This window comes from Cheilinus undulatus, linkage group 24 (assembly GCF_018320785.1).
Source record: "Cheilinus undulatus linkage group 24, ASM1832078v1, whole genome shotgun sequence".
NCBI lineage: Eukaryota > Metazoa > Chordata > Actinopteri > Labriformes > Labridae > Cheilinus > Cheilinus undulatus.
Window position 1 is genome coordinate 20,652,956 of NC_054888.1, and position 27,599 is coordinate 20,680,554.

The 27,599-nt window shown below is 40.3% G+C and overlaps 2 protein-coding genes across 2 annotated transcripts in view; both read left to right on the forward strand.

The window, feature by feature from the left end:
- Positions 1-4,295, forward strand: part of nhej1 (nonhomologous end-joining factor 1) — a 25,496-nt gene extending 21,201 nt beyond the window's left edge. Inside the window, exons 7-9 of the mRNA XM_041781662.1 lie at positions 92-257; positions 564-667; positions 3,103-4,295. Of these exons, the coding sequence (XP_041637596.1) occupies positions 92-257; positions 564-667; positions 3,103-3,180 (348 nt within the window). The 3' untranslated portion in view covers positions 3,181-4,295. The remainder of the gene's footprint in view (positions 1-91; positions 258-563; positions 668-3,102) is intronic.
- On the forward strand, positions 3,670-27,259 carry LOC121506110 (indian hedgehog B protein-like). Its single transcript, XM_041781660.1, has 5 exons — positions 3,670-3,784; positions 4,288-5,239; positions 6,172-7,783; positions 16,820-17,081; positions 25,825-27,259. Exons 3-5 carry the CDS (start codon positions 7,484-7,486, stop codon positions 26,505-26,507), a joined length of 1,245 nt encoding a protein of 414 aa, XP_041637594.1. The 5' UTR covers positions 3,670-3,784; positions 4,288-5,239; positions 6,172-7,483; the 3' UTR covers positions 26,508-27,259.
- Positions 27,260-27,599: the final 340 nt, after the last annotated feature.

Here is a 27,599-nt window from a genome sequence, read left to right on the forward strand (position 1 = left end):
ATTGAGCTTTTTACAAACAAATGTGATTTTTGTGTCTTTATTTATCTGATTTGGTATAACAATCACTTTTTCCTTCTGTGTTTCCCTTCAGACTCTTCCTCTGCTGCAGCACGACACTCCCAGCTTCGACGCTGACCTCCAGCACCTGTACACCGCCGTCGTCGCCCATGGAAACACACGGAAGCGCAAACTGTCTGAGGGACGCCACATTGAGGAGGAACAGCCACTTGCAGAAGCAGGAGTCAGCACTGATCTGGGTCTGTTTGCTCTGACATCCTTAGAAACTTCTCAGTATATCAGTTAGATGTACATTTGTACTCAAAGAGTGAGCCTGAGCTGATCTGCTTAGCGTTTTACAACACAGTTTATACCATTTATGATACAGCAACAGTCCTGTAAGTGATCCAAAAATAGGATGTTTTCAGGATACTTCCGTCTTATAAAGAATACAGCTGAATATGTATGCCCATCTTTTTCTCTCTGCTTCTTAGCTTAGCCTCTTTTATTTCACTAAATGTTAAATTAACACACTCTGAAGGAGTTTTATCTTTTTTGTCCTCCAGGAGAATCAGTCAGGAGTGAACCAGCTGAGACCAAAGAGCAGAACCAGAACAGGAAACTGGACAACGTTGGAGCCAAGATGGCTGACAGACCCTCAGTTCAGCAGGTTAAGCTCAATTACATGACATTTATTTGATATATTTTTTTGACTTTTTTCTTTTGCTTTCATTGGTTAGCGTAGCTGAAGAAAGACAGGAAATATGGGGGTAGAGAGAGGAGGAAGACATGCACCGATCATATGATCAGAGGTGGAAAAAAGTACATGACTATTTTACTCAAGTTAGAGTACAGGTACTCTGGTTGAAATTTACTAAAGTAAAAGGTCTTGCCTTTATATCTTCTCAAGTAAAAAGTATCTACTTTAAAGTTTACCTTGAGCACAGAGTACTGACTACTTTTTTTATTAGCAAGAACAACAAGAGAACAGATCTCCAACCAGGTTGTTCAGGAAAAGTCACGCCTCTGTAATAAAGTAAAATACACAGTAAAGCTGACAGTGTTAGTTAATCTCATATAGAGTTAAATTTAACATTTTTAAAGTGTCTGTATTTGTCCACACTTCATATAGTTAAACTACCTTTAGGAACACCAAAAGTCTCAAGCGGAAAACCTAACTCAGTTGATAACTTCACTCATGGTGCAAACATGTCTCACATCAAAAACAACTCAACAAAATCACTGCACACAGGGCAACATCCAAACACAACTAAGCAAATATGAAACACATCTAAACACTTTATGAACTATGAAATGCCAGTGGGCAGAGCTTAGATCAATTGATTCTTTATAAAGTTGAACTAACACTTGTAGATCAACACTGTCAATTAACTCCAACACTGAAGACCACTTCACTCTGTATGGAGTTAAAATTACTCTCTGAGAGTGAACCCTGAGATATCAACACTCCAGTCCAGCAGCTGTTTATGGAGGTTATGTGGAATCATTCTGTCAGTGTGCTTCTGTTAAAGGAGGACAGTGGACAGAGCTGGAAACAGGGTCAAGAGCAGGTGAGAGACATGCGGCAAAGGGCCCCAGGCCGGACCCAAACCTGGGCCACCCACACACGGGGAGCACCTCCAACCACCAGGCCACCTGCTCCCCTGGTTAAAACTTACTTAAGTAAAAGCAAAAAGTATTGATTTCAAAATGTACTCAAAAAGAACAAGTACACAAAAAATACTCAATAACAGTAATTAGAGTAAATGTTATTAGTTACTTTCCATCCCTGCATATGAGACGATAAGTTACGATACGATACGTAATGATACGTAATGTTACAATACGATACGATACAATACGATATGTTACAATAAGTTACAATACGATACGTTACGATACAATATGATAAGTTACGATAGGATGTGGTATGATATGTTGCGATACAATACAATACGTTATAATAAGTTCTGATACGACACGACACGATACATTACGATACAACACATTTTATTGACCCTGTAGCGCCACATTATGTAATAAAGCCGCATTATGTAATAACTCTAACCATAGGACTTAGTGTGGGCTCCAAGGTATGCCCTACCCAACTACCTTGCCCTAACTCTAACCGCTTAGTGACTTATGCCTAAACCTAACCCCCCTTCAGGGCTCTAGACTAAACACCTAACCTTAACCCTTGAGGTGGGCTCCAGGGTATACCCTACTACCTTGCCCTAACCGTAACCGCTCAAAGGCTTACAAAATGCGGCATTATTACATAATGAATTGAAAATGTATTACATTATTACATAAAGTGGCGCTACAGACCCCTTGGGGGAATTTGTCTTGGGCTCCAAGTGCTGCACACATTCAGCTGCCATCACAAATAAAAACATAAAAAATCAGAACAATAAGCACAACAATCCACCTAAACACACAAAATCTACAAGTACATGGGTTAGCACTTACCTTTAAAGAAGCCCGTTTTAATGGGGACACACGGCCCACGTTTATTTCACATACCCATTTTACACAAGATAAGATAAAAATAGTCCTAAGGGAAATTCTGCTATGGTGCTCCAGTAGTTATTACAGCCACATAATAACATTTAAAACTGTATAGGATGAATATTAAAAACCAGATAAGACACAACAAAAACAGAATAAAACAGCAGCAGAAGCACGCAAATCTGGGTCACAACAGGGCATCCCGGAAGTTTGGGAATATCCCGCGTGTTGAGGACTAAATCCTCATTTTCTTGGAGCTAAATTAGTGCCTATTCAGCTGATACAAAAAATATTAGCATTGTGTTATTGGTTCATTTTATTTTGCTAAATATCTGCTTTATTTACTGAACGTGGTTTTGGTTTATTGTCAATAAGCAAAAATGTATTTATATGCTTTAAAATTCAGTAAATTCCTTGAAAACCAAAAACAGCTTTTGAAACATTAATTTTAAATGAAGAATTTTAGAGAATTAAAACTTCAGTAAACAAGCAGATGAGTTCATGGATAAAAACACAACTGACTGAAATCTGAAATATAAATGACTTCTGATGTAAAATAATTCAAAGAATTTCAATTGACCTTTTTGTCATTTACAGTCTCAGCCGACCAAGCCTGCCGCTGCTGACCAACCACCGTCCAAACCAAAGAAGAAGAAAGTCGGCCTGTTTAGATGATCTCGAGCAGTAGGATGCACACACAGACGATTATTAAGAACTCCACCACAAAAAAAACAAGCTTTTTATACCATTTCATGATAAATGGAGAATGGGTTTATCTTATAACTGATTTTTTTTAAGCTTTCAATCGCAGGATTCTTTGACAATTCGGGACTCTTTAGATGGTTTTAAGATTTTACTTTTCCAATTTTAAACTGTTAAGGTAATTTTTTAATAAGGGTTGTAAAATAAAGTCTGGGTTTTGGGTAGTTTTCATGATTTTAAAGCTGTTGATTAAAGATGTAAATATAATTTAGTGGGCTTTTTTTGGTCTTTTATTAATTACTTCAAACTGCTTGGTGGTGAAATTCCTCCATAAGGTCTACAATTACTGGACAGCTAAAGTGGCTTAGAATTGCAGGTGGACGATTGGCAGAAAGAATATCAGTGTTTAATGACAGTGATTCTGAAGTATTTATCAGTGGATTAGCTTTAGCCCGATGTTTTTGTGTCTAAAGACTCACTTTGAAGTAATTTCTTCCTCCTATTCTCAGACAGACGAAGGGGGAATAATGAGCGCTCGGCGGTTGATAAAGCGGCTGCTCGGCTCTTTCAGAGTTCGGTGAGATGTTGACTCAAGGTGTTGCAGCATCTGGGGAATGCTATTGAAGTTTAGGTTGAAAAGTCTCTGTTTGCCTGCAGGATTTCAAGAGTTTCTGTGTAACAGACAACTCTGAACAATTGAGTCATGCTAACTGGAAATGAAGATGTTTTTATGCGTTTATGATCATGTTTATCTCTGAAGTTCCTGGAAATGATCCCCACAATTTCCAGGAAATCAGCATAAATTCCAAGGGAGTTTCCTGATTGTTATTTTTCTTCCTAATTAGCTCAGATTGTGTACATTTAAGTAGAGGTGGGCACAGAGTCAAAACTATCAACCTTTTATCTGTTAAACTGTTGCTACGGCTCAAAACAAAAAGAAGTTAACACTAATGTTACAACCTGCTGCAAGTCTAGTGGTCCACCTTCAGGCCTTCAACATGTTTTTACAGATCTGCTTTGTGTCCGTATTAAACCATTCATCAATAAAAAGATCTGATTCTTCTTATTCTGACCATTCAGAGTCATCAAACACCCCATTAGAAGCTCTACTGTCCTCTCCTGATTATAAGAATCCAACAAAGACGGTCCTGCTGAAAAAGCCTCCATGAGCCGAATCCAGTGAAGAATCCAAACACATATGGACTCGTACATTGACCAGTGTAGTCCTGGTATATGAGCATCTGGATCAAAGTCAGTCTTGTGGTCCTCCTAGTCTTACGAACCTCTTGTGAGGCCTGGTCATTGACTGATGGCTAGAGGTGCCAACTGGACTCCTTTGTGACCCTGTGGGTTGGTCTAGATGCCAGGGCCAGTCGTGTGCTTCATGGAGAGGGCACCGGGAGGATACCTGGAGAGACGGGGCATAGACCATCAGGAGGCCAGAGCAGTACAGGACCAAGGTTTACACCACAATGCTAAACTGGCATACCTGACCCTGACCTTAAAGATCATAAAGATCCACCGATTTATTCAAATCTACAAATAACTGAACCATTTTGAGCTACACTAGCTTAGCTCCAGAAGTCAGCTCGTGTAGTTCAAGCAGCCTTTCACAATAAAAGCTCACAGGGCAGAGATGGGCAATTTGGCTTAATATTCAATGAGCTGTGTTTGGGTTAGGGAGCTGAATGCTCTTACTTATAAAATGACACCTTTGGAAACCAAATTTAACAGACACTGAAGGTTTTTATAGTTGTTTTTCTAATTAACACCTCAATAATGATGACACTTTTGGAAAATAGATAAAATATGAATAAATAAAATAATAAAATAAATCGATACATATTTGTGTGTGTTAATTAGGGCTGTCAAAAGATTACTTTTTTAAAATTGCAATTAATTGCTTCTTTTCTACTGCATTCTTAAACTATGCTATTTTGCATTTGAAACTGTTTTTGTGTCATTTTTTGATTTTCTACTGTCTTAGACTGAAGGTCAGTGACTTGCAGTTTGGATACAGCTGTTTTTACAGGTAAATTGAGTTTTTAAAGGGAAATGTGACATTAAGGAGCAGAGGTGGACTAATTTTACATCACTGTGGCTGCAGAGAAACACTGCAAGGACTTAACCAAAGTTTTTGAAAGGCACATTAAAGCATGCACTTAATCGCATTTTTAAAAAAAAATTGTGCACATTTGATTTCCTTATTTTTTGTCTCAGTAACATTGTTAATAGTGTTTTTTTCCTCTCCATCCTCTTTTCTCTCCTTTTTTCTCTCTTTGCAGTCTTTTTTTAAATGTTTTTATATTTATTTTTTATTTACTTTTATTTTATTTATTATTATTACTATTTTCTTTTATTTTTATATTTATTTTTATAAATTATTTATTATTAATCATTTTCCTTTTCCTTTTATATTTTGTGATTGTTTATATTTTTATTATTTATTTATTTATTTATTCTATTTTTATTGTTTTTTAAATCTATTTGATTGTCCTTATCAATGCACTTTTATTATTATTATTATCGTAATTAACTTTTTGTATAACGTTTTTTATTAATTTATGTTATTTTGTCTTCGTTTTTATTTGTTTTTGCAACTGTTGTTAACACTTTTATCTTTATTTTCTATCTGGTTTGCCTAAAAAAATGTACATTTTCACCATGACAGTTGAGAAACTTTTGTTAACTAACTCAAATTTTAAAAATGAATGCAGTAATTGTAGGTTGTAGTTAATTGCTATTAATGCAATTAATCTTGACACCCTTAGTCTAAATATGTAAAATTAAGAGGAAATTTCTCAACAAATAGTCTCTACAGCAACATTTATGAAACTCATGTTTACTCTCTGCTGGGTTCAAAGGGATTGTGGGAAATGTAGGACACGTCCTGAATCACAGGGCTTAATACAGATGTGATCTTTAAATGTTTTGACCTCACAGTTTTATGGTTCTGTTTCATAGCTGGGGTTCTGGGCCCTGGAGGGGTCCTTGAGTGTTTTCCAGGAGGTCCTGGACAGAGCGAGGCTCAGTCTCCTGCCACTTAAAGGCGCCTGTGCAGTGAAGGACCGTCGCTCAGAGGTTTGTTAGTTCCTCACCTACAGCTCAGACTGTTATGTCATCCCGTCTAAATCATCCAGAGAAGTGGTGAGAAAGTTCAGGAGAAGCAGGTCTGAAGGCGTGCACCTGTACCACTGTTCACACGTCTTAACTCAGAGAGCAGGGTCCAAAGGACAGGAGTGGGCGCGCGCCTCTCCAGTCAGTCTCGTGGCTCGGTGTTTATCTGTCCTCTCGGCTGACAGTAAACAGATGAGGACGGCTGTGAGGCCTGTGGCACCCTGAGGGGAGGGGAGGAGACAGGCTGGGCAATATGTCCAGTTTTTAAGATGTGTTATGATTTCTAATGAGATAAAGGGACAGTACAACAGTATTGTTTATATGTAAGCCAATTAAGACACTGCAGAGGAGTTTGCCTTCAAATCTTGACCACTAAAAACAAACAAGTTTATTTGGTGTTGGACTTCAGATCTACAAATGAAACTGGGTCGTGTGGACCCTATCCGACGTAGCAGGACTGTTTTTGTTGGAATATTTTGCTGGATGGATCTCTGCTGCTGTGTTGGTTCGATTGTCAAACAGTTGGAACAAAAATAATTGTAATACTCTCCTAATGTGGGGCATGAAACTTCAGCAGCTTTGTGATAATTGTGACTGGGTGCCCACCTCTGTTTTTGGTCCATGTCGCCCAGCCCTAAGCAGAGGGCAGGTCCAGCAGGGCGCGGTCTCCTTCACCTCATCTGTTCTGTAGTAGGATCTCTAACATTTCCACGGCTGCCAGCAGCTCTGCGCCACAGGGACGCAAACAGAGAACAAACCGCTGCGGGGACACCCTTTGACCAACACGAGCAGCCAGACTCCTCCGTGTCTGTCTGAAGGCTTTTTCTCACAGCTCTGACACTGAGGGGCAGCTTTGAACCTGCCTGCCAACATAAACTCACCTCGCCTATTTATGCCCCAGCCTCTGCGTGCGCTCGGGACAGGAGGGTGTCAGCAGCCCAGAGGACAGGTTCACGGCGCTCCAGCTCGTCTCCAGCGGCGCACGGGACACTTTTACGCGCCGGGAATGGCCACTATAAGGGACTCTGGAGTGAGTCCTGCTCCTTTGACTCCACTCTAAGATTACAAAAGGGACCCACGCGGGGGGGAAACATCTAGAAACATACAGCGGTGACACTTTGGCCACCCGCCGGGGGGGAACCTCCCGGCCCGGGGCGGAATGCTGCTCCACACGCTGGTGACGCTCCTCGCCGGGTGCGCCTTCCTCCTCTCCCCGCTCAGCGAAGGCTGTGGGCCGGGCAGAGGATACGGTAAGAGACGGTCACCGAGGAAACTGGCACCGCTCGCTTACAAACAGTTCAGCCCCAACGTGGCCGAGAAGACGCTCGGAGCCAGCGGGAGGTACGAAGGGAAAATAACCCGGAACTCTGAGCGCTTCAAGGAGCTCACTCCAAACTACAACCCAGACATCATCTTCAAGGATGAGGAGAACACTGGAGCAGACCGCATGATGACCCAGGTAAGCCTCCCGGCTGCCGTAGCGCCTTTAGACCAGCTCTTATCACAAGTAAAATCAAGGGCTGTACCAAAAATCACGTCTCCATTTTACGCACAGATGACTGAACCATAGTTACAATCCCAGAGATCTAAACTTTGGAATCAGATGAAAGTAAACCATATCAAACCTGTTTGATACCATGGCAACAAAAGTAGAAGTCCAAGACTCTTATGGGCAATTTTGTTGTCTCCATTGTGCAAAAACATCAGCAACATTTCCTTATATTGAGATTGTCCAAAACTTTTAAATACCATGTGTTCAAAATGAGCCAAACTTCATTATTTTAATGATCAGTGGTTTCAGAAAGTACAGAAACTTCTCTATCTTCACTTTTATTTGAACTTAAAGAAACACTGAAATTGCACAAATACATTGGCAACATTTAAAAAGCATGTGAAACCCTTCCTCCTTGCAAGTTCCGCAAACTTTCCACCTGCTGCAGACATATTTGAGCCGTTTAGTCATTGTGCATGAGTTTGCCTGCAATTTTTGACTATTAAAGTTGAAAACTTGCCCAATACCGGGGGTCTAGGACTTCTATTTTTGCTGATGTGGCATCATTTGATTTTACTAAGGTTAGAAGTGTCTCTAAATTCACTCAAAATAAAAGAAACTTGACCTTTAGATGAAACATTTCAAATCTGTGGTTCTTACTCTACACATTAGATCTGCTATCTATTTAAAATCAAATCAACTCATTGAGATAAACAATATTTAAGTACCCTGTGTATACTGTCAAATCTTAAAGCTTCATGTATTCCCCAGCCCTAGAAGAGCCTACTCAGGAGGAATTTCAGTGCACTTTGCTCAGTCTTTAAACGCGTGGACGCTGTTATCTTTTTCCGCATTTCTTGTTGACTCAAGGCTCGTCACTGCAGAGAAAATAGTCTCAGACCCAGATGTGTTTGGGTGACATTTTTCAGGAGAATTTAAAATAATATACTGAATATTTGAGCTGTTTCGGTGCTTTTAAAATTGACCAAAAATCTGAACCTGATAAAAGTCAATCAGCTTCTTTCAATTTTTGTTTTTACTTTCTCTTTTGGTGACTCTGATGTCTTTATGACGCATGTTAAAATCAAACAGCGTTGATGCCTGTTAGACACAAAAAGAGAAGTCCAACAATCACAGTAATGGGCAATTTAGTAAAAGTCTTAAATGCACAAATAAGTTGGCAACATGAAAAAACGGCAATGAACTCACCACTTCAACTATTTAATTCAACTCTTGTGGAGTTTAGGCTGAGTATTGGCTTTCTCTCCTTATCACTTTTGCTCAATTTTCTATATGTTGCCAATGTATTTGTGCAATTTAGACAGTAATCTCCAGTTAAATTTATGACTGTAGATCATGAAGTGCCTGTACCTTCTGATTCCACTGAATTCTTAAATAATGGAGATCTGTAACTAGAGTAAGGAAGATGTTAATCTCAATACACAGAAATGTTGCCACTGCAACACTGTAAATTGCAAAAATGTATTTCCTACAATTCTTTTGTGCAATTAAGACAGTGTGTAGATGTTTGTCTACAGTTTGTCTGCAGTTTTTACCTGTTTGATGCCACAGAAACAGAATAGAGTAAAAAAAAAAATCACAGCAATGGGCAATTTATTGTTTTGGGTTTTTTTGTTAAGTTGGCAACATTTGAAAAAATTTCCTTTTCCACCCAGTTATCAAAAGTGTCGGTCTTATTTGTAGAGTTTAGATGACATGGGTGGAATCTGCTTCCGCTTCTTACCACTTCCACCCTATTTTCCAAATGTTGCCAACATGTTTGTGCAATTTAAACTCTCTTTTGGTAGATCATGACATTTCTGCAGTTTTTGATGCCATCAGTCATAAATAATACACAAAATAGAAGTCAAACAATCCCAATAATGGGCAATTTATTATTTTTAAATCCAAATAAACAACAAACTCCTGTGTGTTGTCTTAGTTGCACAAATAAATTGGCAACATATGAAAAAATGGCAAAGCTCCACCTTTTCGGAAAACTGTGAGTCTTATCTCTAACCTTGTGGAGTTTAGACTGAGTATTGGCTTTCTCTCCTTACCACTTTTTGGTAAATTCTCCATTGTTGCCAATGTATTTGTGCAATTTAGACGGTAATCCCCGGTTAGATTTATGACTGTAGATCATGAAGTTTCTGTATTTTTTGATTCTACTGATTTTTTAAACACTAGAGATCTGTAAGTAATAGTAAGGAAGATGTTGTCAACCTCAAAATACAGAAATGTTGCCAATGCAGTACTGTGTAAATTGCGCAAATATATTTCCCACAATTCTGTTCTGGACTTTGGCAGTTATTTTGTGCAATTAAGATAGTGTGTATAAGTTTGTCTGCAGTTTTTACCTGTTTGATGCCACAGCAACAAAAAAAGAGTGAAAAAACACAGTAATGGGCAATTTATCATTTTTTTATGAAGTTGGCAACATTTGAAAAAATAACCTTTTCCACACATTTAACAGAAATTTCTGCCTTATTTGTGAAGTTTAGATAACATGGGTGGATCTGCCGTCCGTTGTCACCTCTTCCAACCAAATTTCCAAATGTTGCCAATATATTTGTGCAATTTAGACTCTCTTTTGGTAGATCATGACTTTTCTGTAGTTTTTGATACCACCGGTCATAAATAATACACACAAAAATAGAAGTCCAACAATCCCCAAATTGGGCTTTTTTTAAAATTAAAATAAATGACAAACTCCTGTTTTTGTCTTAGTTGCACAGATAAGTTGGAAACATATTAAAATAAACAGCAAAGAACTCACCACCTCCAGCTATCTATGAAAATTTTTATTCTTAATTCAAACCTTGTGGAGTTTAGACTAAGTTGGTGGAATTGGCTTTTTTTCTGTGTCACGTTTTGCTCAATTATCCATTGTCGCCAATGAATTTGTGCAATTAGAAAGTAATGTCCGGTTAAATACATGACTGTAGATCTTAAAGTTTCTTTTCTTGTTGATTCTACTGAATTATGAAATAATGGAGAGCTGATCATTTTGAAAATGCAATGTGTTTAAGAGTTAGGAAGATGTTGTCAACCTCAGGATACAGAAATGTTGCCAGTGCAACACTGTAAATTGCACAAATATATTTCCTTCAATTCTCTTCTATGTGGCCAATGCTTTGTGCAATTACGACAAAGTGTTGAAATATGTCTGCAGTTTTTTCTAGTCTGATACCACAGAAACAAAAATAAATTCCAACATACGCACAATAATGGGCAATTTTTTGTTTTCAGATTTTTGTTGGCAACATTTGAAAAAAATGTGCTTTTCCACCCATTTCTCAAAAATGTTGTGAAATCTGCTTTTGCTTCTCGCCACTTTCACCCAATTTTCCAAATGTTGCCAACGTGTTTGTGCAATTAGACTCACTTTTGCTAGATCCTGAAGTTTCTGTTCTTTTTGATTGCACCATTTTTTCTTTAATAATGGAGATCTGATTTTTTTTAAATGCATTGTATTTCAGAGCACGGAGAATGTTGCCAACGTCACCCTGTCTAAATTCACTAGGAAATTTTCTTTGATTCTGTTCTGGAGTTTAGCCGATACATTGTGCAATTTAGACAATTTGTAGAAGTTTATCTGCTAGTTTTGATGGTCAATAAACGAGAAATTGCCCAATATTTGTAGTTTTGTTGCTGTAATATCAAACAGGTATCATTATGGTTTGATTTTTACTGGGATTATGTCCCAGTTTATCATTCCGGTCTCAAGACATCCAGAAGAATTCCATACGTATCCGAAATATTTGGGTATGATTTTTGGTCCGTGTTGCCCAGCCCTATAAATCTTCATTTTGCTCTCAAATGAAACCAGTCTGGATGATTTTCTCGCTCTCTGCAGAGCTGATAGCCAAACCTGTTTGCACCACTCTTCTTTGAGTGGATCGTGGATCCTCGGAGCTGTTGACACAGAGGAGCGAGTTTGTGGATTGTGTAGGTGAGCTGCGTGAATCACGGCTCTCCATGAACTTTCAGAGGTTCACTGTGTGCGTAAAAGAGGGCAACCCCGCGTCTAAAAATGTCTGGAAAAGCGGTGGCTCTTAATTAAAACACTCTGTCCTCTGTTTTACATCATGTTTTTTGGTGGAAAAACAGCCAAAAGTCGTATTTGGTTAAAGCTCGGGTCAAGCGTGTACTCATGTTTACCGTTTTCGTTTTTAGCCCCACTGCTCAGAGTTAACAGTCGCCTTTTGGACTGTCAGAAATTTTTACGACACCCTCATTGATGTGGCCCCGGGTGGAATTTATTTGACTCCCAATTTCCCCAGGAATAAAGTATTTATATCTGGCTCTGGTGACCGCGGGCTTCCTCTCTGAGCGGCAGTCTTATGTCCACAGACCCACGTGGGGAGTGAGAGCGCACAGAGCGCGCTGCAGCCTGGAGCTGTCACCTCTGAGCGCGCTGCAAGAAATATCCACGAGAGACAGAGACACTGCTGCTGGGCTTAGAGAAGCAAAAGTGCACGATCCAGCTTAAAAGCGAGGAAAACCAGTATTCATGGGTGCAAATCTGCTTCTACTGGACTCCTTCTAGGGCTGGAAAAATGTGGAGTTTTGACGTTTTATTGATTTTTTGAATGCTGTAAAAGTTAAGACAGTATTGTTTATACTGAAATGTTTATCAGACAAGAAAATCAGATATGTAACTCTGGTTGATGGCAGCAAAAATAGAAGTCCTGGAGCGACAGTACTGATCAAAGATTACACATGGTCTAAAGACCCATTTATGCTCAACGTTAAATACGGATCCGGATCCGGATGGAGCCTTCTGTCTGTGCTCTGCGTTCATTTTGTCCATATTTCTGTACGTTTTCGTAAAGCTTACCGAGCAGCAGTACCCCCCGAAACCGTGGGGGCAGTGTTGCTGTCACTACCCGATACATAACTCTAGTGAGACACGAAGAAGGAATAACAATGGCGGAACTTTCTGAGGAAAAGTTGTGCAAGTTGGTTAGAAACGCTGCCTTCGTTTTTGTCTTTTATGCAAGAGGTACATTATCAATTAGGGGTGCACCGATCGGTCGGCCAAAACCGGTATCGGCGCCGATTTCCTTAATTTTAGGAGATCGGCGATTGGCCGATCCTTGTAAATAAGATCGGTGGATAAGATCAGTTTCATATGCCTCTACCTACTAAAATGTGAAAAATGAACGACTAAAGGAACTGATATAATTTAGTAGTTTGGACAGCAATGCTTTAAACTTTTCATTTATATTTAAGAGAACTACCTCATGTGCATTTAAAACAACAACTTTGCATTGTTTCACGGGTATTGTTCAACGTTATTCAATAAAATAAGATGGAACGTTGAAGGTGTATGCTGTCAGTTATAAAAAAAATTGGTATCAGCCAAAATCGGAATCGGCAGGTCAGGCTTTTTAAAGATCAGTGATCGGCCAGAAAATTGTAATCGGTGCACCCCTATTATCAATCCCTCCTCCACAGTCGCCATATTTGTTTTTGAGTTTGTTGTTGTCATAAACTTTTGACTCTGGGCTGCCCCCCCCGGTGGATGTATTGGTTGACATCCATGCCAACGTAAAGGACGCATGGAAGTATATGAGCAGTGACGGTAACATCATTTGAAAAGGACGCATACATTTTCGTACGTAAAGGGAGTATAAATGGGACTTAAGGCTGCGGATCCTACATTGTGTCTCAATGCTCAGTTGTGCCGTGTGACTTGATGCAAGTCTAAGAATGCCATGGGAATTTGTACAACCAACAGCCATACAAACTAAAGATACTTTCATGTGTTAAAAAGGTCATGTTGGTTTAGTGTGCCAAAATAGTTTGAAAACCACAAGTGTAAGGCAGTGTTTACGTGACAGCAATTCTGCCTCAAAACGGTGATTCATGGTTGAATTTTGGCTCTTTGTTTGCACACCAGTGCCGTTTTAGATGCCTGAAAATAAACATTTCTAATCGGGTTCCAGAGTGCAACTTCTTCATGGCAGAACAGAGAATTTTCTCACATATTGTTTATGGTTCCATGCACAAGTAGATGGACTACATCAACAAAGGCATGAGTCCTGTTCTGGCTGCTCACTTCCTGTCCACTCCACCTCATTGCCTCTACACCTGTGTTAACCATTTTGAACTCACCACTCTGTAAAGGAAGAAGATGTGCAAACGAGAGTGCAAAGTCTCAGTGTTGTCTCTACGTATCCACATGCACTGTCCTTGTTATCAAAAAGTTGTTGTCAGGACACAGAGCTTTTCTTTATTTCACTAAAATGAAAAACGATTTAGTTTTCAGTGCATTGTTGTCTTGTAAATGTGGTCTAATTTTCATGAATACGTTGACATTTTTGGAAAAGTGTGCAGAACTCAACAGAAGAGATGGTTTCCGTGCACTTTTCTAACCTAGACTGGACCCTGAGCCTTTCATTACCACTGTAACTAAAATCTTAGTGATGCCTTAGTGAAATACCCTTATTGACATTATAGTGAATCTACAGCCTCTCCTTCCAATGCTACATTTGTCTTGTTTACTTTCAGCTCTTTTCTGATTGGTTCTTATCTAGGATCTCCTATGCAGTATGGAAATCAGCTCTATGTATACTACTTTCTTTACCCTCTGATTTCTGCATGCTTTTATGTGCCCCACTTTTCCACGGTGGTGTCATTTTTCATTGGTAAACCTGCAGGTGGTTTTCTCCACCGCATTTGTAGCATTTTCTAATATGCACCCTGGGCTTTGTTTGTGTGTCGCTGACCCTGTACACTGACCCTGCCACTCTGTTCCATTTAAGAGGTTCTATCATGCCATGTAAATCCACTGTGTCTCTGTTTGCCAACTCCGTAGCTCATGCAAACTGGAGTGTTTTTTCCAAAGTCAGTCCGCCCTCTCACCGCAGCCTCCGCTGTATTCTGCCTTCAATCATGCCACAGCTCAAACAAATTACCAAAGTCACAGTCCTGCACCAGCGTTCCCACATGATCACCCACACTTTGCATCTTACTCTGATGCCCTCTGTTGGTACTAAGCTGCAATAACATTCCACAGTTGTTTCATAACAATTTAGGATTTTACTGACAATCTGTACACATTTGTGATTTGTTTTTATGGCACCATTTTTGAACCAGTACACCAAAGAATTCTCCTGAGAAGAATCGAGGTCAATTGGAGCAATGGTGTGGCGTGCAAATCAACACAGACACACAGACGCACCCCCAATTATAGTAATGAGATATTGCATAGTATATTTGTGCAGTTTAGATGGCGCTCTTTCTCTCTTGTATGGTAAAAATATGACTGATGGGGGCGCAGATGGCCTAGTGGTTGGGGTGCGCCCCATGTAAACAATCAAGTCTGGGGAAAAAAAGACCCAAAACAAATCTTTTTTGTGTGCAGTTTTTGGTGATTTAAAAGGAGAGCCTGACTGCTTTGGTTTTGGTCCACATTGCCCATCCCTGACACTTTTTATCTATTTTCTCACGATGTTGCCCATCCTTACTCCATCATTTTAGTGAGGAATAAAGATGAAATCAGCTGCCTTTGGCTTGCTTAATCAAAGAAAAGTTCAGTCATCTTTTCGGCTGATGACTTTTCTTACAGTGTGCAGCTCCAGCCGCTGACCTGCGCACAATTTATGAGCTCCAAGCCACAGCAGACAGCCTGCTGTTTGTCTTAAACTATTCCGTGTTACTTTTTGTTTGTTTTCGCAGCGCATATGTGCAGAAATAGCCCACTTCACTTGTGTTGAAGCCTTAATTATACACTTTTTTTTTCTTTCGCCTCTTTATTTTTTATTCGCTTTTTCCTGGGCGCTCCGTGCTGCATACAGACGCGTCTGTTCAGGAGCGAAAACCACGCTGTAAAAAGTGTCACTCTGCACCTTTTATTCGGCACTATATTTTCCCTCTAAGATGTATCAAAACGCGGGAAATGCATTTATCTAAGCCTCTTCTTCTCGGGGAGTTCTCTCCACGTGATGCGTAAAAGTATCCAAAATGGCGCACAGACGCACCATCGGTGACCATTCAGAGCATCCTCAGAACAAACTAAAATCATTGGAATCAACAGGTTCTCCCCTCATCAGAAGAAAACACGACATTTAGACGCCACGCGAGACTACCTGAGCCGTCAAAGGACATTTTTTTGCAGCGTTAAAGCGTGCATAAGCGCATGTTGTAAGCCTGCGCGTCCAATGTTTGTGCAGCCAGCGGTTTTTAGTGCTCAAACCGCCGCTACACAAACCCCCGTCGATCCGTATACCTTGAAAGGAAAACCAACCAAATGTATCGTCTGATTTATGGAGTCCAGCTCGTTGCAGCGACCGCAGAGAGAAAACATAAGACGTTAAAATTCACAGTGAACACTGTGAAAAGGCAACTGTGGCCACCGAGCCACGAGCTATTCTTATCACAGCCAACATGGAAAAAGACGCTTATAGAGTTTAATCCCACTTTTCACTCTTAATAGGCTGAGATTCATGAAAGGCTGCATCACTGAGACGCTTTCAGAGGCTGCTGGGAAATGACAAGACGTCCTGCAGACCTGCAGTCCTGATTTAATGAGACTTTAGTGACTGTGGATTTACTTTATTTGGCCTGTCACTCAAGCAGGATAAAACCAACAACCTTAATTGAAGCATTTATGGAGTGCAAGAGATTCATATTTGGACCTTTAATTGAGCAGAAAATGTCAATTGACCACATGGCTGCAAAAAAGTAGGACATTTGGATCAGTTATTTTGGTTCTTTTACCTCACCTAAAACTCTAAAATCAGTCGAAATATCCGCTCTGTGTTTCTAAAAGTGTTGTAGTGCTCTGACTCAGTCACAGATTCACCTGCTGGTCTTGCCTGCTCAAAACAAATTCTGTTTAAAAATCTACCCCAGAACACCCTCTGAGGATTTAGGCTCACAGTTTGCTCCTTCTGTGTCCGGCTCGGCCCTAAGCTGTCCCTGGACGCTCCTTATAGAGGTGTTGTTGAAAAGCACATGATGTATAACTGTTCTGTGTTTTTTTGTCTGCAGCGCTGCAAAGATAAGCTGAACTCTCTGGCCATCTCGGTTATGAATCTGTGGCCTGGGGTCCGGCTGAGGGTCACCGAGGGCTGGGATGAAGACGGCCATCACTCGGAGGAATCTCTGCACTACGAGGGCCGGGCGGTGGACATCACCACCTCGGACAGGGACAGGAACAAGTACGCCATGCTGGCCCGTTTAGCGGTGGAAGCCGGGTTTGACTGGGTCTACTACGAGTCCAAGGCCCACATCCACTGCAGCGTCAAGTCAGGTGAGAGGGGGCGGAGCCAGAAAAGACAGCATGTGTTTTTTTGTTTTGGTTGAGCATGCAGACTTTCTGTTCTTCAGGTCAAGGTAAAGGCCCCAGGATTTTACTAACTGACTTCACCAGGCTACACGTGGGATTTTTAAATATTACACATATTAACCCTATAAGTGTGTCATACTTTATATAATCCTATATAATCCATTATAACCCCTGAATGTACACCCTAGACATGAGACCACGCACCTGCTGTTTGTTGTAACATTCACAGTGGAGATTTCACTGAGCTGAAAGCTCACAGAAACTTTTGAGATCAAACGTGAAGAAAAACAAAAATTGAGGATGATTGTCGTCACCAGCTGGCTATCCTGGTGTACTTTTTTTTGCACAATAAAAAAAAACTGGCCTCCTTTTTTTAGTCATCCATTTGGCTGCAGGCACACTTGTGTTAATCCATCTGGTTAACATCCGGTTTGTGATCCCGTGCACTCATTTGCAACCACAGGTATTCCTTTAGAGGAAGACCAAACTGGCATCAGAAATTTAAAACATGTTTGATATTAATGAGTAAAGGATCAGGGAGCTGTCCAACCACAGCTCCCTGATCATGGAGAAGGGGGCCAGTCACACCTAAAATCAGGCCAAAAATCAGAGCTAAAATCAGATCCAAAATTGAACCTAAAATCAGATGTGAAATAAGGCCCAAAATCAGACCTAAAACCAGGCCAAAATTGGACCTGAAATCAGACCTAAATTAAAACCTGAAATCAGGCTGAAAATCAGATCTTAAACGAAACCCAAATCAGATCTGCAATCAGGCCAAAATCAGACCTTAAATCAGGCCCCACATCAGACCTGTATCAGGCCCAAATCATGCCTAAAATCAGACCTAAATCGGACCTAAACTTAGGCCAAATATATATAATAACAAAATATAATAACACCTAAAATCAGGATTGTAATCAGGCCCAAATCAGACATAGAATCAGGCCCGAATCAGACCTGAAATCAGGCCCAAATCAGTTGCAAAATCAGATTTAAAATCAGGCTGTATATAAGACCCAAAATCAGACCTGAATTCAGGCCAAATAAAAGACCTAAAATTAGGCCCGAATCACACATAAAATCAGACCTGCAATCAGCCCCAAAATCAAACTCAAATCAGACCTAAAATCAGGCCCAAATTAGACTTGAAATCAGGCCCAAATCAGACCCAAAATCAGACCTAAAATCAGGCCGAAAATAAAACCCAAAATCAGACCTGAAATCAGACCCCAAATCAGACCTAAAATCAGACCTGTATCAGGCCTGAATCATACCTAAAATAAGACCCAAATCATACCTGAAATCAGACCTAAAATCAGGCTGAATATAATACCTAAAATCAGGCCTGTAATCAGGCCCAAATCATACCTAAAACCAGTTACAATATCAGAACTAAAATCAGACTTTAAATTTGTTCTTTAATCAGACCTGAATTCAGGCCCAAGAACAGATGTAAAATCTGAGCTTAATCATCTAATGTGTAGCCTGCCTTATTCATCAACATGCAGTCAGAAAACATCTAAAGATTTACCTCAAGTAGACTCTGATGGCACTAAGGTTCAGCTTCATGTTTACTAATCTTTCTAACCTTACTCCCGGCAACTTTAATGAGAAGCTTTGCAAGATTAAACCAAACTGCAAAGACGTTTTTGCACATGCAGGGACTAAAGAAGTCAAAAATGTTGAATTCATTGTTGTAAAGATTAAAAACCTGACGTCTGCTACAGACAGGACCTGCTGCTCCCTCTTTTCTGTCTAACATTTGTTCACCTCTTTCATACCTGGTGACTAACAGCCTTCTTGCTTGCTAACTCTTTTATATTTACCTTTGTCTTCTGTCTCAGCTGCCACTCACCCCATGTTTCCTCGGGTCAGGGCTAAATCAAAAATGTTGCATTTGAAAATTGTTTGTGGCTTTTTTTTGCTTTCCTTATGAAGAAGCAGCAGACTCAAGCATTTAATGGAGCTGATTATATCAAAAGGGGATATATTAAAGACTGGTAGGACCTCTGACACTAGAAGTACACCAGACAGAAAGTGTTTATACAGTGAAAGGAAAAGGTACGGAGCAAGGTGGAGGAAATTAAAGTTAGGCTCATTTCTGCACCAAAGGGAGAGCTCTATGGACTCACATTTGCAGCTCTGCTTGTTTTGGATGGGCACAAACTCCTGTTTGAATCTTTTGTGCAAAATAGGATGAAATGCAAGAGAAAAATGGATTAAATGATAGAGAGAAGTGCTGAAGAGGCTGAGACTAGACTATGTGGATAGTTACACTTCAAATGTGTAAATTCTGTATACACTTTACTTAAATTCTGCAGCCAAGACCATTTTTTGCTTCCTTTTTCCAACTGTGAAGCCTTTTTAATGATCTAACCTTCTTCTAAATGCAACTCTAGCTGCAGATCATCGGTACTGTAGTTTTAAAGACATCTACAAGACAAAAAAGTCAGAAAAACAAGTTTCTCATGTGGTTTTATGCAGCTTGAGAAAGCAGAAATGCAGTAAGGTGACTCTTTATCATATTAAATAATAAAATAACCATCATGCATTGAAGCACCATCAAATTTAGAAAATGCAATGGTTGCTGTAACTTTCACATCTTGCTAACACAGAAATCTCTTGCCTTTGTGCACTTATTTCCATCTTCCTGATGATTTGCAAGGTATTCAGGGAGGCAAGCCTCTGGAAATTCTCCATTTATATGGCCATGTAGCTTTAGTGCTTCCCTTTACCACGCTGTTCCAATGAGAATCAGGACGTCCTACCTCTAGACGTGACCATGCAAAGCAAAGGTGGAGGGCTTAGTTAAAGGGTGAAGGGGGTCGGGACGGGTCCAAAGTCAGATATGATGATTGGACACTGACTGTATTTCTCTTATCAGCTGCTGAAGTCTGCAGACGCTTCCCAGAAGAGCACATATTCACATGAAGGTTCAACATATTCAGCATTGTGTGTTTTCAATGTGCAGCTAGCATGAAAAGTGGCACACACGTGTCACCCTGAAACGGACACACAGATGTGCTGAAAGTCACACACTCATGTTAAAATGAATCAGAAATTAAACACCCACTTTACACATTTTACACTGAGTGGTAACTGAGATTTCCCTTTCTTTTTCTTTCTTCTTTATTCTTCCTTTCCCTCCTTGTTTCCTCTCTCCTTCCCTCCTTTTTTCCTCTCTCCTTCCCTCCCAGATCGGGTTGCGAGGGCCCAGTCCTTGACTTGATCAGAAGGGCAACCAATCAAGTTGGTATTTTTCTTTTTATGTTTTTGATTTCTCCTTTTATTTTCTCCTTAAAAATCCTCTGAAAGACAATGAAAATGTTCTCTAAGAATGTTGAATCCACCCTGCTGGGAAAAGATGTGGCAAAAGTCCTAAAATCGTCTCAAAAAGGCTGATAAAGACTGACAGGTACTTTCTCATCAGCAGGAGAAATCACCACTAGGGGGCAGCAGAGCTGCAGGACCCTGCAGATAATGGACTTTATGTGCTCAAACAAACAGATTCATGGATTTATTTATGATAATTTGCCTGTTTCCCCTGCTCTATCCTCTCAACACCTAACTCCTACCAAAGGATGCCCATAAGGGGGAATAAAGGGGAGAGCTTACTGGGGGCCCAGACAATCTGGGGGCCCATTCAGTTCGGTAAAATCATGGTAAAATGAAGCTGTGATAGCCATGTTTTATTATTAACCTGAATAATAATCACTGTTATCAAAGTTAAAAAAAAACAACAACTTAATTTTATTTATTAATGCTGTAGTAAAATATAGTCCTTATCAAGATGTAAACACCTCTTCTTAAAAAAGAAATACTAAATATTAATTAATCATGTGGATGGGCACACTGAACTAAACTATTTGGAAAGTAGAGCCAGACCACAGACATAAGCCATGATGTGCACAAATGTGAGCATGCCAGAAAATAAAGCAGAAAAAAATGAGACAACTCTAGGGAAAAGGGAAAAGGAAAATAAGTAAAAAATCTAAAAAATGGGTTAAAGGTTGAAAAAATGGCAGAAAAAGTGGTGAAAACATTTGCATAAATGGGTAAAACAGAGGCAAAAACAGCTTATAAAAATGTAAAAAAAAGGGCAAAATGCGTGCAAAATTGTCAATAGGGGATAAAAAAGTGGCCATAAGTTGCAAAAAAGATTGGCAAAAACAGGTTAACAAAATGCAAAAAGGGGGCAAAATGGTTGGAAAAACTGGTGAAGAGGGGTTAAAGTGTGCCAAAAGGGGCAAAACAGACGGTGAAAAGGCATCAAGTTGGGCAGAAATGGGTTACACAAATGCAAAAAGGTTGAAAAATGGTGAAGAGGGGTTAAAGTGGTATAAATGAGTTTAAAGTAAGTCAAAATGTGTTATTAATGGCAAAAACCTGTTACAAAAACACAAATGCAAATGAAAATGTTCATTGTGCTGCTGCCCTTCTTGGCCAGGACACCCTTGTAATGAGATTACTGATCTCCATGAGGTAGTCCTGGTTAAAATTAAATACACTGAATAAATAAAAAAGGGCAAAATGAGTGGAAAATGTCTAACATGAGAAAAAAAGGGAAAAATAAGCAAAAAGTAGCAAAAATGAGTTAAAGAGTTAAAATTAGGTGAAAAGTGTTGAAAAGGCAAAATGCCAAAAAAAAAAGGAGCCAAATGGTTGCAAAGATGGTGAAAAGCGCTTTAAAAGTGGGTCAAAAGGGCAGAAATGGGTTACAAAAAGCAGAATGGGTTCAAGTGGTTGCACAGATGGTGGAAACAGGTTAAGAGTGGTGAAAAGGGGTTAAAGACTGGCAAAACTGGGTAAGAAGAGACAAAATTGGCTAATAGTGGCAAATAGGTTTCAAAATGCAAAAAAAGGAGAAACAACGGTTGGAAAAAAATGTTGAAGCGGGGTTTAAAAATGCCAAAAATGATTAAAGAGACACAAAAAGGCAACAATTTTTAAGTGGTATAAAGGAGTTTAAAATGCCATAAATAAATAATTTCAACACCAGAATCAAAAACATGTTGACTCTTCAGCTCTAAAATGAGCTAACCGTTAGCCAGGATGCTAGCATCCATGCTACCAATCCAGCACACATGCAGTGATATTATAAATTAATCACAACTGGAGAAGGACAGTTCAGGAGGGTTTCAGGGGCCTGGATAGTTCGGTGGGTGGGCCTGCTCCTCCCTACTACTCCCCTGATGAAAACGGACTCCAGATGGGCCGATGTCAAGGTGAACAGATGGAGCTAGGGCCTTAAAACATGAGTCTGAAGGAAGACATCACTAGTAAACAAACACTAAACATGACTAAAATGTTGAAAATCTGCTGGAAATCTGTGAGGAAATGTGAAAACATAAATATCATTCCTTTATCATTCTGCCATAATTTGAATATTTCAGTGTGAATAGACGTATTGCACCTTTAGGAATTCCGAGAGCAGGAAGAAGCTACACTGAGTAGAATCCAGCTGCTGCCCTGCCATGGTAACTTAACTACGGTGCACCTAAAGAGACAAAAAGCATGTGATCATTGTGATTTAAAACTTCTATTCCAGTCTCTAAGTGCACAATGATTAACATGTGAGTGCTGCAGAGCTATTAAAGCTGTATGAATATACGTTTATACGCGTCTTTAAACATCTCGGCGTCCTAGAGTTGACCCGCAGTCATGTGACCCTCCATGTCTGTCAGATGATTAACCCGCCTGCTCCACTCCTTCCTCCTTCAGGTGACTTATCTTATCACCTGGCCTTGGCTTTTCTTACCCTCCCCAAATATTTATCCTCAGATAGACTTGAGACGCTCCTCCAGTGTCACTTTCAAGTGCACGGACGCTTTGTCTCCAACGCACACAGAAATCCCCGCACAGCAGCTTTTATCTGCTCTTTGTTCTCTCCTGTGTTTGAAGGATAAAATAAAGTCAATATTTAGCCAAAAGGACTGAAAAGATTTGTTATGTGCTTTAACTCGTTTGTATGGAAGCTCAAGAACAATAAACACAGTGAAATTATTAACTAAAACACAAACACTTTTTATTCTCAGTATGGTGAGATAAGAGCGGAGCAGAAAACAATCCTAAAAATGTCAACTTTATTGCACAAAAATGAACAAATTCTCTTATTTTATCAACTATTAGGTTGGCCCTAATCAATAATGTTTCAAATTTTGGTTTTTAAAATATATTTGTACATATAATTTTGACAATGCCAGAGCACACAGGGTAGTGCGCCCTCCCTGAGATCTTTGGCGCCCCCCTCAGGGGTGCTCGGACCCCAGCTGGGGAACCACTGACCTAGAGAGCAATTTAGAAGGCTAAAGTGCTCTAAAACCCAAAACACAGACTCCCCAGCTCACTGCTGGGCAGGTGCTTGATACCTGAGGCGAGAGCCGGCCTACTGACCGCCACCAGTGTGGGTTTGTTCACAGAAACTAATGGGGCCGAATGTTTGACATGCATCAGATGGCATCGCTGTGTTTTTGTCCCTTTTATGGGCACCACAGAGGCACTTAGTCCACTTAGAGGGCACTTTATCATATTTTGGCCCCTTAGACAACACTAAAGAGGACACAGTCTGATTTTGTCCATTTACAGGGAAACTAAGAGGCCATTTTATCATGTTTACCTACCATAACCATAATAGCTTATGCTGTTTTTTTAAACATCAGTGCAACAGTAGGGGAATCACCCCCTATACACCCTCTCCAAGAGCACTGATTATCAACTGGTGGCCTGAGGGCCATATCAAGACCCCAAAAGCATCCTGTCCGGCCCGCAGAAGATTATTAAATTCAAGAAGAGAAGATGTTGTGGTTTTAAGAATATCTTTTGGTTTTAAATGTATGCAGCTGTAAACTCCACCCCAAAACAATTAATATTGAAATAGTTTTAGAATGACTTAACATCTGATCTGATTCTTTTTTAAATTATTTTTACAGAAATTCACTTGTCAGCCATTATTAGTAAATATTTAGAAAGAAACTGTTAAAAATGGGTTAAAACTTGTGGAAATGCTGTAAAAATGTCCAGATAAAGTGGTGAAAAAGGGTTCAAAAGTGGCAAAAAAGGATAAAAGAGTGGCACAAAAGGGTAAAACATGCAGAAATAGTGGTTAAAATGGGTTAATGAACAGCAAAAATTAGGCTAAACACTCAAAAAGTATCAAAATGGGTTGAAAGTGGCAAAAAAATTGCAAAAATAGCCTGGAAAATTAGTGAAAATGGGTTAAAGAGTTGCAAAGGTGGCAAAATTGGTTAAAAGTGACAAAAAGATAGCAAAAATAGCCTGACAAATTAGGGAAAGGAGTAAAACATGGATAAAACAGTGGCACAAAGGGGACAAAACATGCAGGATAATTGGTTCAAAAGGGGTTGAACAGCAAAAATTAGGTTAAAGTGCCAAAATATAGCAAAAAAATACCCTGGCAAATTAGTGAAAAGGGGTTAAAGAGTGGCAAAAAGTGGCAAAAATGGGATAATAGTGGCAGATATAGCAAAAAATAACCTATCAAAGTAGTGCAAAGGAGCTATAGAGTGGCACACAGGGGCAATAGTTGGCAGGGAAGTGGCAAAAGATGCCAAAAAAGGATCAAGAATGGGTTAAGAGTGGCAAAAACTGTTGCATAAATGGCTGAATGAAGTAGTGAAAAGGGGTTAAAAAGTGGCAGAAAGGGAGAATAATTGGCAGGAAAAAGGCAAAAAAAGTGGTTAAATGGGCAAAAGGTGGCAAAAATTGGTTAAAAGTGACAAAAATATAGTAAAATAGCCTGATAAATTAGGAAAAAGGGGTTAAAGAGTAGCACAAATGGGCAAACAGTGGCACAAAGGGGTCAAAAAAGGAAGGAAAAATGGTTCAAAGGGGGTTAAAGCACACCAAAATAAGGTTAAAGAGGCAAAAAGTGTCAAAATGGGTTTAAAGTAGTAATAATATCAAAAATTACCCTGAAAATTAAGGAAAAGGGGTTAAAGAGTGGCACCAAGGGGCAATGATTGACAGGGAAGTGGTAAAATGGCAAAAATGGATAAAACAGTGGCACAAAGGGGACAAAACATGCAGGAAAGAGGTTCAAAGGGGGTTAAAGAACAGCAAAAATAAGGTTTAAGAGGCAAAAGTATCAAAATGGGGTTAAAGTGGCAAAAATATAGCAAAGATATCCTGGCAAGTTAGTGAAAATGGGTTATAGAGTGGCACACAGGGGGAATAATTGGCAGGGAAGTGGCAAAAATGATCAAAAATGGGTTAAGAGTGGCAAAAATTGTTGCAGAAATGGCCAAATGAAGTAGTGAAAAGGGGTTAAAAAGTGTCAAAAAGGGTTAATACTGGTGCTAAATCATAACTGGGGTGGGTCCCATCTCTGGGATTTGCAGGGACCCAGACAGTTTTATCTCCTTATGGCCTGCTGCATTATAGATCATAGGGCTGGATCTCACTGTTAATGCCTGAAAATGTTCTGCGTTTTGGAAGAAAATACAAATACAATAATACGTTAATTAGGCCAAAATATTTATTTTGTTTTGTTTTGTTTTGGTTTATTTGAAAGTCCGGCCCCCAGAGTCTCTGTCAAGACTAAATCCAGCCCTGTAGAGAGTCGTCACCATGCATGTTTATAACATATGTAGAATTTAAAGCAGTTCTATGACTCTTTCCACCTGAACTATGAGTGTCAAAGTTCATCTTAATATTAAATAACCTCTCTCTCTCCCTCTCTCCTCAGATCACTCGGTGGCGGCGAAGTCTGGCGGTTGTTTCCCTGGCGAGGCCTTGGTCACATTAGAGGGCGGTGGTAACAAGTCCATGAGCGACCTGCGCCCCGGTGAGCGAGTCCTGGCCTCGGCGGGCGGCGGTGGGGGGGAGCTGGTGTTCACTGAAGTCCTGACCTTCCTGGACCGTGACCCCATGACCTGGAAGCTCTTCTACACCCTGCAGACAGCAGCCGGCGCCCACCTCTCGCTCACCGCTGCCCACCTGCTGTTTGTGACAGAGGGGAACTGCTCAGAGGGGGCGGTGCCTGCTCGGGTGGCCCTCAGGACTGTGTACGCCAGTGACGCCCGTCCGGGACAGTGCGTGCTGGTGTCGCAGGGTGAAACAGGACAGAGCCGTCTGTCCCAGATCACTCAAATCAGCATGAGGGCAGGAAGGGGTGTGTTTGCACCGCTTACCCAGCATGGGACGCTGGTGGTGGACGGGGTGGTGGTGTCCTGCTACGCTGTGCTGGATCAGCACTCTGTGGCCCACTGGGCCTTCTCCCCGCTCCGCCTCATCAACAGCTGGACTGGATCCACGGGGAGCAGCGGGGACGGGGTCCACTGGTATGCCCGAATTTTACACTGGCTTGGTGGGATGCTGCTGGACGCCAGGCGCCTCCACCCACTGGGCATGGCTCGGGACGACAGGTGAGGACAGGAGACAGGTAACACAGGAAGACATTTTAATAAAACCAAAACCTGTCCCTCGCTTTTGACCTGCAGAGCCGTGCAGGACCACGACGGATGACTAAAGGGAGGTTTCTGCTGAGGCATGATGGGAGATTTTCTGCAGGAAACAGAAGAAGAAACTGTGAACAGACACAGATGAATCCTCAAAAACACAAAGACAGAAAACAAGAGCACTCTGGGGTAGAAAGACTCGAAACACGTGAGGAATTCAAAAACTCTTGGAGACACAGGCATCCTTTAAAAACTATGAAACAGAAATCCTTGAAAATCACCTAAAAGTTCCTGAACTTACCTTTTAAAGCACACAATCAAATTTTTTTCCAGGCACACTTTTGCAACCCACTGACCCCCCAGCTGAGCCCCACTGCTTTAAAGGTTCTAAATACAGAATTAAATGCACACATACTTTTCTGATCATTTCCCACTGATCTGGGATGAACTTCCTGAAATTGATCAGGATCTTTAAGTGTCAATTTTCTCCTGAAAGTGTCCCAACCTTCATTGTAAAATGTGATTAATTCAATATACTCTGTAAATAATGGGAATACTGAGGCAAAGTTAAAGGGATTCTTGTTTCATTGTGAGTCTATGAGGATGCTGAGCTCTCTGCTGTAACATTAAAGCTTTGACAGAGATTTTAGAAGAAATGATAGAGTGTATTTAAGTCTTATTTGTTTACAGAAATCCATTCATGTTTTTGACATTATTGTGGGAGAAGAGATATTAAAAAAGATTTATTTTTGAAATTAAATTATATAGAAATAAGAGATTTGTTGTGTCGTTTGTTGGAGTGGATGACCTGAACACACCTTTACTGACATCTAGTGGTTGGCGGTAGGAGCCACAGGCATTTTCTGCTCTCTGTGTGACAATATATAAAACACTGACGGCAAAATGCTCATAATCAGTTAAAGTATTCAGTGGTGGAGCGTTTCTATTATTAGTTAAACTCCACTGATATCATGGCAACAAAAGTAGAAGTCCTAGACACACAATATTGGGCATTTTATTGTTTTTAAAATGTCAAACATTGCAGGCAAACTCCTGCACACTG

Coding starts and splice junctions, on each gene's coding strand:
- LOC121506110 (XM_041781660.1), top strand. CDS start 7,484: ATGCTGCTCCACACGCTGGTGACGCTCCTCGCCGGGTGCGCCTTCCTC. Junction 7,784..16,819: donor CAGACCGCATGATGACCCAG/GTAAGCCTCCCG, acceptor TTTTGTCTGCAG/CGCTGCAAAGATAAGCTGAA. Junction 17,082..25,824: donor CCACTGCAGCGTCAAGTCAG/GTGAGAGGGGGC, acceptor CTCTCTCCTCAG/ATCACTCGGTGGCGGCGAAG.